Genomic DNA, 18322 nt, shown 5'->3' on the forward strand with positions numbered 1-18322 from the left:
GTGTCTAGCTGGGTTGGATAAGGCTTAGGCTTTCCTATGGAAGGTCTCAGGTTCGAATCCCACTCTGGACGGCCTTGAGGTACCCGTCACCAATGAAGTTCTATTAAGACAGGGAAGCCGTAGTGGCGCGGGTTCGATCCTGAGGGTCGGCCCAGATCTGTCACGGACTGAATGGAGGTGTTTTACCGGCACCATACCTCTTGCGGGGTGGGGTGATGGGTGTCCACATGGGTACAGGGGTAAGGGTTCCCTCATTCAACCCTTTTTTTTAATTGTAGATGTAAATATAAGTGCACAAACTGGGTATTTTCAGCAACCGGGTATGAACCGGTTTTGGGTATGGTCATCAAAAGTCAAAACTGGGTCCGGGTATAGTCGGGCATTTGACCGAGTTTTGACCGGTTCCACCGGGTTATTTTTGGGTTTGAGGTAGGGTAGGGTAGGGTAGGTCGGGTTTTGACCCGGTATTTCACGTTCCTATTCCACCAGTTTTGGGTCGGTTCCAGGGAGAAATCCTATACCTTGTCCTACCCACGGGTCGGGTACAGGTAAAAACCAGTTCCGGGTCAGGTCCAGAACGGGATATTTTGTGTCCCTCTAGATGTAAATTGTAATGCATAAATCCGGGCTGGAAATAAGATATGGGCCTAGACAGCCCCAGCCTCCAAACTCATCCCAATAAATACATCCATAACCCTAATTCCCAAATCTCCTCCACACATTGCCTCCAACTCCACCTCAATTAACACCAGCTGCTGCGGCCAGTGCACACAACAACAACCGGTGACAATGGCAACTCAATTGAGCAAAAAGCGAAAGGTCAGTCCATACAACACACCTCATTTATCACAGATCTCACTATAATATCTTATAATTATTATTATTATTCCGTACAGTTTGTAGCTGACGGTGTGTTCTTCGCGGAGTTGAATGAAGTGCTTACCAGAGAGCTTGCTGAAGACGGTTACTCCGGCGTGGAAGTTAGGGTTACGCCTATGCGGACTGAGATTATTATCAGAGCTACGCGTACTCAAAATGTTTTAGGTATACTTTTAATTGTAGTGATTTTAATTAAATGATGCTTTTGAAGAGTAAATATTAATAGAGTTAGTGATTTGGTGATTTGTTTGTGTTGTAGTTAACTAATTATAATATAAATTTGTATTCTGCATATGTACTTGAAAGTAAATCTTAATAGAATTAGTGATTTGGTAATCTGTTTGTGTTATATTTAACTAATTATAATGTAAATTTGCCTTTTCCGTATGTACTAAAAGTGGATAATTAATTTGATGTCTGTGGATTTGTGATGTCATTTCTGAATTCTGATATTGTTTTGTACACATAACATTTGTTTGTGGCTTGTGGTATATTTTTTTGTCAACTAGTTATTTATGATTAGTTTTAACAATTAGATAGTGGTCTTTCGACAATTAGATTAATAAAAAGGTTAGGCTATATTATAAAGATTTACAAATGAATAATTGTTTTTTAATTTTTGTTGGTGGACAAGAAATGCACTATTTTGAAGACAAGATATTTTAGTTTTATAATTAGTGTTGCCGCCTTTTGTTTCTTAGTTCTATAATCGAGAAGAGTGATCGATTATTAGCAGTTAATATATTATTTTGATGATGTTTAACATTATGCCAAAGTACGAATGTTAATTAAGATGGTAAGGGTCAGTTTTAAGTTTTAACATTTAGGTAGTGGATTTGAGACTTGTGTGTTGCGACATTTAAATTACTAAAAAGGTTAAGTTATGTCATATAGATTTACAAATGAAAAGTTGTTTCTTTGGTGGACAAGAAAAGCACTATTATGATGACAAATGTTTTTGTTCTATGATTTGTATTGAAGTACTTGGGTTCTTAGATCTTGTAATCTAGAAAAACAGTCGATTGTTAACAGTTATTGTTATTTTTTATTTTGTGCTGTTTTCTACTATACCAAAGTAACAACAGTAACTAAGATGACAAGGGTGTGTTGATGTTGTGTTGCAGACTAAGTAGAAAGTCTTGTGTTGAAGGATAGTCATTGTTGTTAAACTTGCACCGCTAACATCTTACTATAATAAATGCTAGTTTTTTATTTTTCTGTTTTTTTGTGTATTAGTTCTTATTGGATGCTTAATTTAAATAATTCTAATCAGACATGTTAACACAATGGTTATTTGCATATTTAACAGTTGAACCTTGTTTTTCAGGTGAGAAGGGAAGGAGGATAAGAGAATTGACATCGCTTGTCCAGAAGCGATTTAAGTTCCCTGAAAACAGTGTTGAGCTTTATGCTGAGAGAGTCAACAACAGGGGTCTCTGTGCCATTGCACAGGCTGAGTCTTTACGTTACAAACTTCTTGGAGGGCTTGCTGTTAGGAGGTTTCTAAATGCCCTTTACTTTTCAATTTGTAATCTGTTAACATCATATAACATGTTAACCTCCATTCAACTGTTTTCAGGGCCTGCTATGGTGTTCTGAGATTTGTTATGGAAAATGGAGCGAAAGGGTGTGAGGTATGTAACTATGTGATAGTTATCTCTCTGCTTTTTTATACAAAAGTTTGTTACTTAGTTTCTTGAGCAATGTCGATTTATCTCAGGTGATTGTTAGTGGAAAGCTTAGAGCTCAACGTGCCAAGGCAATGAAGTTCAAGGATGGTTACATGGTGTCATCTGGTCAACCGGTCAAAGAATACATTGACTCTGCTGTGAGACACGTGCTTCTTAGACAGGTAAAATGATTCGTTATCTGATTTTAGTTGTTTTTTTATTTTTTATTTTATTTTCATGCCTGATATTAATAAATAACTAAACTTATGTAAACTGTTTGCAGGGTGTTCTTGGTATCAAGGTTAAGATCATGCTCGACTGGGACCCAACGGGCAAGCTCGGCCCCAAGACACCATTGCCTGACAATGTTGTTATTCACATGCCCAAGGATGACGTTGTTGCACTTCCGCCTAAAGAGGTTGAAGAATATAGACCACCACTTGTTGCTGATGAGCCTTTGCCTATGCCGATATCTGTTTAAGGTTCTGTTAGAAATCTCTGTTTCTTTGGACTTAGTTATGGGAGTTCAGTTATCTTTATCTATTTGTGTTTTGGTGAACAAGTCTTTTTCTTTTTGAACTGATGTTGAATTCTAGAAATTTATGTTTATGGTTAATTATATTTTTGAAAAATTATGACGATAAAATGTGGTTGTAGATTAATTGATTTTTGGTTGGCTAGCTAAGTACAATGAGTAATTATCTCAAATATGAAATGTAAAGACAGTAATTTGTTATTTTACAGGTGAGTTGAATTTTCAAACACTGAAGACAGTGTTGTCATAACTAAGGCATATGTAAACGGGAAACTGGATTTATTAATTCAAACTTTTTTTTTGGAACTGCAAGTTTCTATTATTCCGTTAAAACAAGCCAAAATCCTTGCTATTGAGGGTTGGCTGAAAAACAAACAACAATACAATGCCTACATTTTCCAATTAGGCTAATCTACATTTGAATATCTAGCCCTATTTTTTATCCAAATACACCAACAAGCCACCATAACTAAAGAATCTACCAACTTCCTTTTATAATCATTATCCTGAATATGATTGTGTATATCAAAAACATCTTTAACAGAGAACACAATCATAGGGGGGAATTCCACACCATGTGCAATACCTTGCCATACCACTGAGGTCTGAGGCTACAAAACATGAAGTAAAACCATAGTCGACAGACTCACCTAAACAAAGCATCCACTACACACAACGGGCATGAGATAACTTTTCTCTTTATTAGATCGTCTGTCATAGACAGGCGTTTTAGGAGAGCGCGCCACGCTACAACATTCACTTTTAGTGGAACCCAAAAATATCATTTTAAGATGCTCTTTTGAGGAGCGGGTCAACTTGATAAAGAAGTTTTCTAACCGAGGCTTTTGAAAACGATCCCGAGTTATCACCATCCCATACCCACTTGTCTTGACCACCTTTAAATCTAAAACTATATTGTTTTTCCAACAACTCCATTAGCTCGTTCACTACAGTGTTCACTACAGTGCCATACAAAATTTGCCCTCTCTAATTCCAATTTAGAGTAATCTCTCCATCTCGGTCATTACAACGAGCAACCACCAAACAACCCTTTTCCACTTCCAAATTAAACAAACTAGGATATAAATATTTTAGCGGAATATCATCCAACCATACATCCAACCAAAAACGAATTTTTAACATGTTTCCCACTTCACCTTTGATTAACTTATATAACGACACATGAGAGAATGCAATAACAATCTCAATCTCTTATTAGTCATTGGTTAATGTTATCCTAACATTTAATTTTGCAATAACCATCTCAATCTCTTGTTAAAGTTTGCTAATGTGGCTTATGATGTGGCGATTACATAATAATTTAATGATGTGGCATTAATATTATATATATATATATATATGTGTATGTATATTTTTTATTAAATCATATTTAAAGAAATTAAAAGAAATAAAGTGGACTCAACCTCTATCCGTCCACTATCACTAACGTGCAAAATGTGTCGATTGGGAGTGCAAAACTAGGGGTAAATTAAACTTAGCCACATATGATAAAAGGGCAGTTAACAAATCCAAGGAGGTCCCAAAGCGTATTCTTAGCAAGAAGTTTGTTAAAGCTTTAGCCAGCAACTCAGTTAACCCATGGCCACCCTTCAACGCGAAAGACACTCGGCAGGTTCATACAAAGACGTCTTTCTGCGCAAACAAGCCTCTTTGACTGTTAATTATCAGCAAAAATCGACACTTTTTGCCTATTCGACACAGAAGAGTCTTTTCGCCCCAAAATCCATTTTTCTAGTAGGGGATCCAATGTACGTAGTAAGGGGCAGACCTAGCTTGTAGCTAGGAGTAGCGATTTTTTGTCGGTTTTTGTAGTTTGTTACCCTTGAAAAAATACAATGTTACCCCTATTTTTATAAAGTCCAACCAAATTAAAAGCTAAAATTAAATGAAGCCCAACAAAATTAAAGTCCAAACCAAATAAAACATTGTTTATTCTTCCTTGATGTTGGACGTTTTGGTTTAGGTCCGACATCAACATTCAACAATACAAAGTTTCATTCATCAGTTGCTTCCACCATGCACTTCCCCGACCCCAGCTACCCTCCTCTGGTCACTAGACCTCCATCCTACAACCGAGTAGCCGACGTCCGATACTCCCTCAATCCCTCTTCTACATTTCGATTTCTACTTGTTCAATTTAGGTGTTCTTCTACTTTTATATAGAATTGTAATTGTAATTTGTTTGTATAAATTATTAATTTGGAATTGTTTATGGGCGGCTAAATATTTGAATGATTGGTTATGGTTTATTAGATATTTAGATAATGTAAATTGGAAATTGGAATTGATTAGGAATTTGGGCTTTATGTCTAAACTGAAATTAATTAGAGATTTAGGGTTTATGTGTAAATTGAAGTTGATTTTGAGTTTATGGTTTAAATTTTGTTTATTCTAAAATTAGGAAACTTGGAAAATGAAACGGAAAAATCTTACGCCCTGTTCTTGAGTTTTTTTAAAGAAGAGAAAGGAAAGGAAAACTAAGGATAGTTAAAAAATGGGTGTTCTTGAGTTTTTTTAGAATGGAAAGGAAAGGAGTAGGAGTTATGAGGGATTAAATTAATGTATTTTTCCAATAAGTTATCCTTCCAAAAATGGGATGATTACTAATGATACTATTTTTTAACATGGTTATCCTTTCCTTTCATCTAATTTCCTTTTAACTCAAGAACACACGTAATTAAAAAAAATTTCCTTCCCTTCTCTTCCCTTTCTTATTCTTCCCTTTCATTTCATTTTCTTTTCTTGGTTAAAAAACTCAAGAACAAGACGTTAGTGCTAAACTACTAATCTTTTTAAATGAAAAATCTAAGAAACGATAATATCGGTCAAACATCAAAAAAATATTGTATGAAATACAGTAAGAAATTTTTTTGGTTATATTATGAAATATGGTAAAAATATTTCATTTACATATTATAAAATACGGTAATTTTTTTTTTGACGTTTACCCCTGAGATTTTGATCTAGATCCGATACTGATACGTAGAGCATATATGAATGAGTGATTGAGAGAGATGGGGGAGGATGTCTAGCAGTCCGGATGAGAGGCAAACCAATTTGTGAGGGGAGAGAGAGGAAAGAGCAAGGGAGGGAAATAGGAGGGGTGATCACATTCATCAGTGCGGATGCTGTTTTCTCTAGTCTCATTTTAACAAAAGGAAGGGGAATGAAATGAGAGGGAAATATGAAAAAACCATGTTCTAGAGATTTTTTAACAAGGGGAGGGGAGGGGAAATGAGAGAAAATAAATGGAAGCATATATTCATCCTTTCAAACCGGTAAGATTATGAAAGAAAATATATTTGTATAATTTTAACTCATATCAATTGTTAAATTACCTCGTATCTAACTTTTTATTATAGTTTAAAAAGATATAATTAGAAAATTGTATTTTCTTTTCATTTCCTCTTAACTCGCAAACATTTATTTTATTTTCCTTTCCTTTTCATTAAACTTGGGAACGCGAAATAAATTCACACATTTTTTTCCCTAGCTTTCTTTCATGATCTAATTCCCCTTTCGTCCCTTCCCCTCCTTAAATGAGACTCGGTAGAGAAAATATGGAATATGTTAACAAACCATATATCTAAAATTGTTTTAAATATAAATATTTTTAATGATCCCAAAAACCAATTATTAAAATGAATCCAAATTCTAAATAAGCACGACACAAAGTAAAATTTGCCTTTGCAATAGGGCGGTCAGCAACTCAGCATCCTGGAGAGTGGAGCCAGAGTTGGTTTACATTACTTTTGGAAAACGCGGTTACTTACTTTTGGAAAAACAAACAAAATTACAGAAAATATAATCATGTTTTTTCCCCATAAAATGTAATACCTTATAAAAAAAATTGTAGACGTTATAGCCTCTGTTCTACCTAAAAATGGTTGATTTATGTTACCAATCAAGTACATAATATTTAGATGTTATCACTTATCAGTAGGGGTGTTCAGTATTCGAATCAGATTCGAAAAACTCAAAATTCGATTCGACTCACATTCAATTTTCAATCATTTGAGTTCGATTTGGTTCGAATTCGATTTGAGTAATCGAATACGGATTTATGATTTTAAATTCGATTACTCAAATTATACATTTTTTTTTATTAATATATATACTTATTTATTAAAAGATAAACTACATATATTTTTTAATTTATAGAGATTAAAAACCGGAAGTTCATCACTTTGGCTAATAAATAATGTAATTGGACATTACTATTTTGAATATTTAGGATGTGATAATTTTTAAGTTCAAAGGATTTATTTATTTTATGGACTTGTAGAAACTGAAGTTCATTTTTTTAACCGAATTCGAACTTAATTCTCGAATCGAATCGAATTACCTATTATGAATTCGAAACGAATCGAATTTGTCGAGTCTATTTCGAATTCGAATTTAATTCGAATCCAGCTTTAAAATTTCAAAATTCGAATAATTAAATTCAAATAAATTCGAATATACAATTCGATTCGTTGAACACTCCTACTTATCAACGTAAGTCATCACCTTAGGTCACGCATGATTTCTACTTCATTTTTTTAATTTTAATTATTTTTTTTGTACGGCGCCTACTTTATTTTAATAGAGAAATTAGTCCACAAATTTTATTGCCATGCATGTCCACTCATTACTTGCAACATCCTAGAATTTTCTGCATATGAAAATCAAATTTGTGTATAAAAGAGATGCTAATTAGTTCCTATTTTGTAAGCATCGTACGTAGTACTGCCATCACTTTACATATTACTAAGCAAACAATTCCAATGCGAGTTTTGTAAAAATATCACGTTACAATTAAATCAGACGCACCCACTTCTGAAATTCATCAATGTAAATGTCTCGTCTTTGATGAATGTTTGCCGAGAAAATGAAGTTTTAAAATTGGATTCCACAATGAACCATGCCGAGGCTAAGTATAGCGAACCCATGCCGTTAATTGGGTGGTACATCTTTATAGCATCGTTAATTTTTTGTATTGTCATGCTGGTCGAAATCTTCGTCGTTGGTGTTTATATGAAGCAATTTTGGGTTCCAGTGAACAGATTTTCACTGAATGCTGCTTCACTCACCGTGATTGCAGTGGCTATGAAACTGCCTATGGATTTAGCTAGTCCAATGCCAGGTGAAATTGATCAAGTTGCCAAGGTTGGAAGCCTTGGTTTTATGTGCATAATCATGTCTGCCTTAACGCCTTCTTTGGCACATATGGGCAAAACCTCACTAGTTGCAAATGTCTCTGCTTTATCCATTCTTGTTATCATGTTGATTGTGAACGTCGGCATTCAGATCAAGACTCGAGTTATTACTAAAGAGGTAGGTCCCCGCAAAGCCCAGTTGGACCCGCAAGACTCACCTTGAAGAGGTACGTCTGCGCAAAGACCAGCTGGATCCGCAGGACCCACCATGCTCAAGAGAGATGAAGACCTTACACGCAGTAAGCCAGCTGTCCCCGCAGAAAAGCCTCCTTTGGTACAGTACCCTGCCTGTTCCCGCAGCTGTGGGTACAAGCCAAGAAGGAAGGCTACCCGCACTAACAGTAAGGCTACACGCATAAGGCACTAACTCTTATATAATTCAGCAATGTCACCTGAAGAAGGAATGAGCAGGGCGGGAATATTCCCGCCCAAAAGAGCCAGCCCGTACGCTTTTAGAAGATCTTTTGTACTATACCTACCAAGGTATGGACAAAATAGACAAGATCTGACAAAAGCAACCCATGAACCAATCACAGGGTGACAGCTCACTGACAATAGTACGAGGAGGAGCACGCTCCAATACAAAATGTCACTATCAGCCGCTGCCTACCCACCAACTCCCATCGTGGCACGAACGTAGCCCATAGTTGGTGGAAAAGGAATATTATATACAGCTGGCCGTACCTGCTTGGAAACCTACATTCGGCTATAAATACTCCAACACCTTGGAACGGTATCATCATCTTCTCTCTAGCTATTTCTCTCTATATACACTTATATTCAGAGCAACCTAGTCTGATTCTCACGCCGGAGGGTGGTCACAAGGAGGAAACCCCCCCCCCTTCTCAGTGACGAGCTTACGGTGTCTGTTTTGCAGGTTGAGAAGAATAACCATCTTTGCCGGACCTAACCCTCGTGGGAAACATCTACTTAACCCTAAGATTATCCTTAATCTACCGGGGTCACTTAGTGTTTCTTCATTGGCGTCATCCGTGCATTAAGCTAGAACTAATTCTTTCTCAGTTTTTTCAAACTTCTGGAAAGATGGTTAAGGCTACTCTGATGCCAAAGCCACCGAGTGACCAAGAAACTCCGGTAACCACAACCCCAGCTACATCGGGTAAACACCGGTGAATACACGATTTTTACGAACACTACCCCGGTTACCCAAGCCGGGGCAAGTGCAGTAAACAACCCTCCCCTGGGATTCATTGATACCCAGTTGAAGAAACAACAGACGAGGCTTCCCCGACAAACACTAGAACAAGTTAAAGCTTGGGCGGAAGCACGTCAGAAAGAATTCCAAGCCGAGTTGGACGAACGTTTACGTTCACTCCAACAGGCCAATGACGAATTCGGAAGCACTCGACAACAGCTCAACATGAGCAATGATTGCGAGTATTTGGATGATGAAGATTGGGAAGAATCTGACAGTGACGCAAACCCTCGTCATAAGGCGAAAGGGAAGCGTAAAGAAGCAGACTTCCACTCGAGAAGAAATTTCGAGGGAACCTTCAAACCAAAGAACACGGGGGGGAAACCCACGTGACTTCTCCAAAACTTTCAGACCAACTGTTGCGAATGCGGGAACGTCCAAATTTGCAAGAGACATTGCGGAAGCAATCGCTCCAAAGAGTGCCAAACAGATGTCCAACATAGGCACTTACGATGGCATATCTGACCCGGACGATCACATGAACAGATTTATAGCGGGGGCGACCGTCAGTAATTGGACGGAACCCACATGGTGTTACATGTTCCAAATGACGCTCGTCGAGGCAGCCAGAGCGTGGTTTGATCGTCTACCGGTCCACCACATCTACGATTGGGCAGACTTCCAGCACAAGTTCAACCAGCACTTCAGTCAACAAAGAAAATATACTGAAGAGCAATGGACGATCCTCAACTGCATCCGCGAAGAAGAAGAATCTTTGCTAGACTTCATCACTCCCTTCAACTCAAAGAAGCTAAGTCTGGGCACTATTAGCGAAGATCTTGTTCGCGCCGCTTTCATCCAGGGCGCCGAGTACCCAGAGCTCATCCGCACGTTGACAGGTAAAGACGGCATGTCATCCACGTGGGATGCCATCATGACGGCAGCTAAATGCTTTGCCGAAACGGAGAAGCAACTGGGTAGAAATCTTCCCCAGAGCACAAACCTCTACACTCAGAGAACAAGAGAAAATAACGTCCGTACCGCCCGACATAACGAAAAGAGGAAGCTTGGTATTTGGCAGTCAAGGGTAAACTTTGACACCTCATCCAGCTCTCGCCCTCTCCTAGGCGGAAGGGACAACACGCAGTCGTCGAACCGGAATTCCAGACGGACGCCACTCACCAAAAGCGTCACCGAGATATTTGCCACCGAGAGGCTCCCATGGCCAAAGGCTCCAATAATCTGACAGCGTCAAAACACTGATCAGGGCAAATCCTGTGACTTCCACGGGACAAAAGGCCACACCACTGAGGAATGCACATCCTTGAAGGATGTCGTCGAAACATTCGTCAAGGATGGGAAACTCACACACCTCGTGGCGTCAATCAAGAACGGAGAAAGGAAAGACAATCGGTACAAGGGCAATGGAAGGAAGCCCGTCGACATCAGCATTTACATGGTTCACAGCAACATCAGCGGAAGAAAACGACGAACAACAGAGCCAAGCACGTGGAAGGAAGCAGAAGTGCGCTTCCCGCGTGTGCCAGGGGGGCCCAACAAAGAAGGCCCCATAGTCATCAAAAGCCAGCTTGGGCACTACATCACCTCCCGCACCCTTGCTGATAATGGCGCTTCCTCAACGGTCTTGTATAGGCAGTTCTTCGACAAGCTAGACGACGAAGACAAAGAAAGCCTAGAAACAGTTTACGCCTCGATAGAAGGGTTTGACGGCAGCACAAACACCCCCTTGGGAATCCTATCTTTCCCCGTCACTCTCACGAACGGGAAGTACTCCCGCACAGAAGACGTGGACTTCGTTGTAATGAGGAAGCCACACCACACATACGACATTCTCTTCGGGAGAGATGGAATGGCAAGATTTAATGCTGTGGTGTATTCGGTCCATGGTATGATGGGATGGCCAACAGCTGAGGGCGTTGCTATGATCACGGGCATTCCCCAGGTATGCATCGCATCTGTCTCATCTAAACCCAAACCAAAAATGGCTAAACCAACCACCTCTGAGCCAGAAGAATGGGCCTTCAATGGCAAATACCCTGACCAGGCCGTTACCATTGGCCCAACGATCACTAATTCCACACGCACCTTACTCAAACGCTTGTTGCAAAAAAATGCTGACATCTTCGCGTGGACACCAGCTGACATGACTTGTGTACCTCGAAGTAAGGCTGAGCATAAGCTCAAGTGTGACTCGGCGTTTGCGCCGGTCATACAAAAGCGTCGCGTAATGGGTGCTGAGCAGGCTAACGCGTGTAGAACCCAAGTCAAGGAACTCCTTGACGCAGGCATCGTACGCGTTAGCAAATATCAAACATGGGTTGCAAATCCCGTCATGGTACCGAAATCCAACAAACAATGGCGCATGTGTATAAATTTTAAAGACCTAAACAAAGCATGCCCCAAGGATTGTTACCCGTTACCCGAAATTGACCTTAAGGTAGATTCATTAGCACCGTTTCGCCTTAAATGCTTCCTTGATGCGTATAAAGGGTACCATCAAATCCACATGGCTGTTGACGATCAAGATAAAACCGCATTTCGGACGCCCGATGGCACATTTTGTTACCAAATGATGCCATTCGGACTAAAGAATGCCGGATCCACATACCAACGCCTGATGGACAAAGAGTTTCATGCCCAAATCGGGAGGAACTTGGAAGTTTACATGGATGACTTGGTCATCAAAAGTCTCGAGCCAGAGGCGATGTTGAAAGACATCGAAGAAACTTTCAACACGCTCAGAAAGATAAACATGAAGCTCAACCCGAGCAAGTGTTCCTTTGGGATGGAAGAGGGGAAGTTCTTAGGAGTCATCGTTACCAAAGATGGCTTCAGAGCGAATCCCGAAAAGGTTGAAGCCATTATGAAAATGGAATCACCTACTACCATCAAACAGGCTCAAACACTGAATGGACGACTAGTCGCACTTAACCGCTTTTTGGCAAACCATGCGGATAGGTCGTTCCCATTCGTGTCAACGTTGAGAAATTGCTTAAAGAAAACGCACTTCCGCTGGACACCAGAAGCGGAAGCAGCCTTTCAAGAGATTCGGTCACGCTTGATCGAACTCCCAACACTCACAACACCAGAAGTGGGAGAGGAATTGATTCTCTACCTCTCCGCCACAGACAGAGCAACTGGGGCAGTCTTACTAGTAGAACGAAAGGGTATCCAAATGCCCATCTACTATGTAAGCCGCGTCTTAACAGACGTGGAAGCCCGGTACTCCACCCTGGAAAAATTAGTCTTAGCGCTTATACAGGCTTCACGCAGGCTAAGACGATATTTCCAAGGCCACCCAATCACCATTCTCACAAACTTCAAACTTGCAAATGTTCTAGGCAAACCCGAGTTGTCAGGGCGCCTAGCCAAATGGGCAATTGAGTTGGGAGAATACGCGATAAAGTACAAGCCAAGACCAGCCATAAAAGGCTAGGTCTTGGCCGACTTTATTGCAGAAGTCCCCGCTTTGCGGGAAAAAGAGTGCCAGGAAGAGGCTCAACCCTCTCCAGCACAAGACATTAACGATGTCTGGCGACTCTACACTGATGGAGCAACCAACAACGAAGGTTCAGGCGCAGGGTTGAAACTAACTAACCCAACAGGCCAAGAATACACTTACGCTATTCGGCTGGATTTCCCAAGTTTGAATAACGAAGCGGAGTACGAAGCATTCTTGGCCGGATTAAGAATTGCGCGTAAGATGGGGGTGAAAAACTTGGAAGCCCACGTGGATTCAATGCTAGTAGCCAACCAGATAAACGGGGCGTACACGGCCGTGAACGACACAATGGCCCTGTACCTCGCACAAGCAAAAACCCTTATGCGCGATTTTAACGACTGCAAAGTTGTGCACATCAAGCGAAGCGAAAACAAGTCTGAGGATGCGTTAAGCAAGCTTGCATCGTTAGCCTTCACCCACTTGGGAAAGGACATCCGCGTTGAACTTCTTGGAGCACCATCAGTCCCGCACAAGGAAATTTGTGTCATCCAAACCGGCACGGAAACATGGATGACGCCAATCATAAATTACCTTGCAGCGGGTGTACTACCAGAGTCAAAGACACAGGCAAGAAAGATACGCTGTAAATCACTAAACTACCAACTTGTTGATGACATACTTTACAGGCATAATTTTCTTGGCCCACTCCTCAGATGCGTTGACGACCAAGATGCCGACTACCTCCTAAGGGAAGTACACGAAGGCATCTGTGGGGTACACGCAGATCCACGCGCAGTTGTAGCTAAGCTGAACAACGCGGGATACTTTTGGCAGGGGATGCACACGGATGCGCTGGCCTACATCAGAAAATGTAAGTCCTGCCAGCTCTACGCACCCAACACGCATCGCCCGAAGAACGAACTTGTTCCAGTCACTTCTTCATGGCCATTCCAGAAGTGGGCCATCGATGTGACAGGCCCATTTCCCACAGTAGCAGGGAACGTTCAGTTCCTAGTGGTAGCCATCGATTACTTCACCAAGTGGATAGAAGCAAAACCCCTAGCCCAAACAACCACAAAACATATCAAAAAATTTATTTGGGAATTTATTATTTGTCGTTTTGGACTTCCACATAATTTGGTGAGCGATAACGGCACTAACTTTGCTGACCAGAAGCTACAAAAGTGGCTGAAAGAGCTTCAAATCACCCACACCTTTACCTCAGTGGCACACCCGCAGGGTAATGGTGAGGTGGAAAGAGCAAACAAAAGCATCGTCGATGGCATAAAGAAAAGACTCTTGAAGCATAGATCCGGCTGGGTGGACGAAGTTCCACATGTCCTTTGGGCAAACAGAACGCTGAAAAAAGCAAGCACGGGCGAAACCCCGTTCAGCCTCACCTATGGCACTGAAGCCATGGTTCCAGTCGAGATTGGTCTACCCTCACCAAGAGTCATAACTCAACCAGAAGACAATGATGCGGAAAGACGGTTAGACCTTATGCTAACCGAAGAGCGCAGAGACTTAGCCGCAGCGCGTGAAGAGAACTACAAGTGACAAATGCAAAAGTACTACAACACGCGGGTGAAACTCTGCAACTTCAATGTAGGAGACTACATACTGCGTAACAACGAGGCTTCGAACCTGGAGCGCCCAGGAAAGCTGGCCCCGGTCTGGGAAGGGCCATACATTATTAAAGAAGTTCTGGGAAAGGGCGCATACCGGCTCGAAAGGCTCGATGGCACCCCCATCCCAAGAACATGGAATGGAGCTCAATACGCAGATGCTACATGCAGATCAATTCCAAACTTGTAACGAACAGGCCTAGAGCCACTTCTAATGGAAATGATTCTCCTTATCACATTGATGTTGATAGCCTTACCTTTATACTTATGAACCGACCACACTGATATGCCGGTATTCACCGCATAAATAAGTGAGGGAGGAAGTAAGTCGTTGCGTGTGGAAAGCGGCACAACCCGCATAAACACAGACAGTAAAAATTTCTAAGGGGAAGATGAGGAAAACCTTCACGCAGGTCAGATATAGATAAAGTTTGGTCATCCTACTAAGTGAAAGTGACGGTCCTACCCGCACAATCGTGATAGAGGAAACAGAACATTAACCTATTATCTGACACGCGTCGAAAGGTTAACTTATTCAAAACACTTAGAAAATTGCTAAGTTAAACCAAAATATGCATGAGCAAATCATATAATGTTTACAAGGCAAGGCGTTAACAAAACATTTATATTCACATTAAAAGCTGTTCAAACATTACAAAATGGCTAGGTATCTACCCGCCTACAAAAAGTACAAATTTATCCTAACTTAGAGGATTCTGAAGATTCAGGCTTCGGGACCACTCCCTCCAAACCCACTTGAACCCGCACCATCAGTCGGCTGCGGCGGTTCGAGGAAAGATTTGAGAACAGCTAGCCCGTCATCATCAGCAGCAACTTCATTAACCTTCTCCACAACCTGATGAGAGAAAGTAGCATACTGGTTCACAGCTTGGTCATAGGCAGCTTCAGTGTCAACATCGTGTAGAGGAAATTTGGAAGGCGGGATGCCTTTCTCTGCAAATCCTAGACCAAGCAAGAAACCAGCTTTCTCTCCATCCTCATGAGAAGCGTTGAGGGCTGCACTCATGGCATCATCATAGGATGTGTTCGCGAAAATCCGATGCACAACCTACAAAAACAAAAAAAACAAAAAAAAAACTTTTCTAAGTATAAAGAAAAGAGCAAAAAGCAAAGAGAATTATGGAGCTATGCGTACCTGCGGCAACGCTTCTCGTAGAAGCCAATTCTTATTGGACAGAGCCTCTTGAAGGGTAGCGTGAGCTTGATCGCGTGTGCGTTCGGCCTCATTCTTGTTTAAGTTGGCAAGCAGCACTTCCTTGGCAGCAACCTCCTCAACGCTTTTAAGCTTGCGCTCAGTGCGATCAAGCACACCCTTCTGATCCAAGAGCTCCTGTAGCTTCTTGGCATCCTCCAAGGCCAAAGCCTCATGAGCCTGCTGAAGCTTCTCCAGTTTAGCTTTTAATTCTTCATTTTCAGCGCGTAGAGGCTCAGCAACAGCTTCAGCTTTGGTGGCCCTTTCAGTCGCATTGCGCGCAGTTTCCTTGGCCAACTTAAAGCTGTTCGTTAACAGCTTGGGTAGCCTTGGAACGGGCTTCATGCCTAGCTTGGATTTCGGCCTCAAGATCCTTGAAGGCCTTTTCCTTCTCAGCAGCGGTGGCGGCAAGCTTCTTATTTTCTTCTCTCAGTGATCGCACCTGAGCCCCCTCCAAGCTACGCGCAGTCCTTAACTTGTCGTTTTCACGACAAAGTAACTCGACACGCGGCTGCATCCGGGCGAGAAGAATCCGGAGCTCAGTGGACAACCGGCCTTCCTGGTAACTAACCATTGCCTCCCCCAATGCACCACTTGGAGCGGCATGGCGCGCCCAGTCGACGCAGTCTGCAGCCGTCCTGAGAGTCGTGCCTCGGCGGATATTCCACCTTGGGGCATAGACCTCATTGGAATCTGAAACTGCAACAACAAAAAACAGTTAAGTAAAAATGACTAAGGAGGGATAACAGGCCAAAGTAACCCCACGCACCTGTAGGGTCGATAACAGGCCGATAGCCGCTAAACCCATCACCCGAACCTAAAGGATATCCATCCAAGAGGTCAAGGAGATGGGAAGGAGGCAAAGGTTGGACTCCCTCATAAACAGAGGTAAGTCTAGAGGTCCCAACTCTAAACATACCTGAAGAACCGGCCAAGGACGAAGCAGTCGTTGACACTGTAGAAGCCACTGAGGTAGAGACCATCGGAGATGAACTCATTTGAGATGAACTCATAACCGTGGTAGCCGCTGCAGATGAGCTCACAGAAAAAGTCACCGCCAGTCCGGTGAATGATGTAGTAAAGATGGCACTGACGGCCGGCGGAGAAGTTGAACTGCTCAAAGCAGCAACGAAACTGGACGGCATCGTCGGCACAACAGCCATGACAGATGACGTCATAACCGGAACAGTTGCTTCAACAGTATAAGCAACTGAACCAGTACCAGAAACAGGCGCAGCCGCCTGGGTCATCGCCTCGGATAGGTTGACCAAACCTATCGTCGTGGGTCCTGAACCACTTCCTCCCGCACCGCTCTCAAAAGCAGATAAGTCCACTCCTGCATAAAGAAAAACCAAAGATATAAAAAACAAAGGCGGAAGGAAATGCGGAAAAGGTACAAAAAAAGTATACTTACTAGTTTTCTTGATCTTGAAAGCCCTGACAGGCGGAGATGGACCCGATGAAACTGGCCTCTTCACGCCAGTCACCTTCGCAACGCTTGGTGGCTCGGAAGTGACAGCCGTTGTCGCAACCTCTGAGACAATGGCCTCGTTTCCACCACCAAGGTTCCCCGCCGCCTCCTCACTTTCAGTCTCGGAATCAGACTGATTCCCCAAGTCAACGAAGGTAGCAACCCTCGTTTTGCCCTTCGCGCCAGCTGCCTTCTTTTTCCTCACAATAAAAGGCCCATCTGCGGATCCCTAATCAGAAGATGACAAGATCAGAGGAATTCCAGCAGAAGTTTGAGCATGAAGAGGACTAGGATTAAAGAACTCCTTACCTGGCCGAGTGGCGCTAAAAATCTCGTGGCCTGGCGGGTAGACCTCTACGAATCTATCCGCAGTCTGCTCCAAAATGGGCAACTCGTTCTCATCAAGATCACGAGTACCCAACCGCGCGGGACCACCAGTCTCCCGCGGGTGCAAGAGCGACTGTAAGTCGTTCCCCTCTGAAATAAAAAGATAATGTTAGAAGAAAATCCTAAACCAACACAAAAGACGGAGCATACCATAAGGAATATAGTTCAAACCGTATTCAAGAACGATGGGTATTTGCGGCGTCCCAGACCCGACATCCTTCCACACGCGGCTCATCCCAAGCATGACCATCCCAGACTCCGCGAAGCGATAAACAGGAGTCCGAATCTGGGAAATCTTGGCGAACCATTCCGTCTCTTGGTAATTGGAGGCCGGAAGGTTAGGAAGTGCCCTCCCATTCTTGAACGACATCGCGATGGGAACGACACGAGCGGAGATGTAGAAAAACTCCCGCTTCCAAGAACGAAGACTATGCTCAGTAGCGCAGATCTTCAAACCCTTGATCCGGGTGACAAGGGTATACCAACCCTGGATGCACCTCCAAGTGTAGAAGGTCATCAGGCGGTCGACTAGAGGCTCGATACCCAAAATACGGCACACCCATTCAAAATGGCGAACTTTAGCAACTGCCATGGGTGCACCTCCGTCAAATGAACACCGTGTTTCTCCAAAACACGGTATACGAACTTCGTCAATGGAAATCTTAGATTACCATATAAGAAGAACGAAGTGTAAACCCCTATCT

At 42.2% G+C, this 18322-nt stretch overlaps 1 protein-coding gene across 1 annotated transcript; it reads left to right on the forward strand.

The window, feature by feature from the left end:
- Positions 1–640: 640 nt before the first annotated feature.
- LOC143535123 (small ribosomal subunit protein uS3z-like) lies at positions 641–3181 on the forward strand. The gene is made up of 6 exons (XM_077029458.1): positions 641–819; positions 897–1044; positions 2207–2378; positions 2459–2513; positions 2600–2731; positions 2833–3181. The coding sequence occupies exons 1-6, from the start codon at positions 790–792 to the stop codon at positions 3028–3030; spliced, it is 735 nt and encodes a 244-aa protein (XP_076885573.1). The 5' UTR covers positions 641–789; the 3' UTR covers positions 3031–3181.
- Positions 3182–18322: the final 15141 nt, after the last annotated feature.

This window comes from Bidens hawaiensis, unplaced genomic scaffold (assembly GCF_021521415.1).
Source record: "Bidens hawaiensis isolate Kalapana, Puna unplaced genomic scaffold, B.hawaiensis_p1.1 tig00010387_1, whole genome shotgun sequence".
NCBI lineage: Eukaryota > Viridiplantae > Streptophyta > Magnoliopsida > Asterales > Asteraceae > Bidens > Bidens hawaiensis.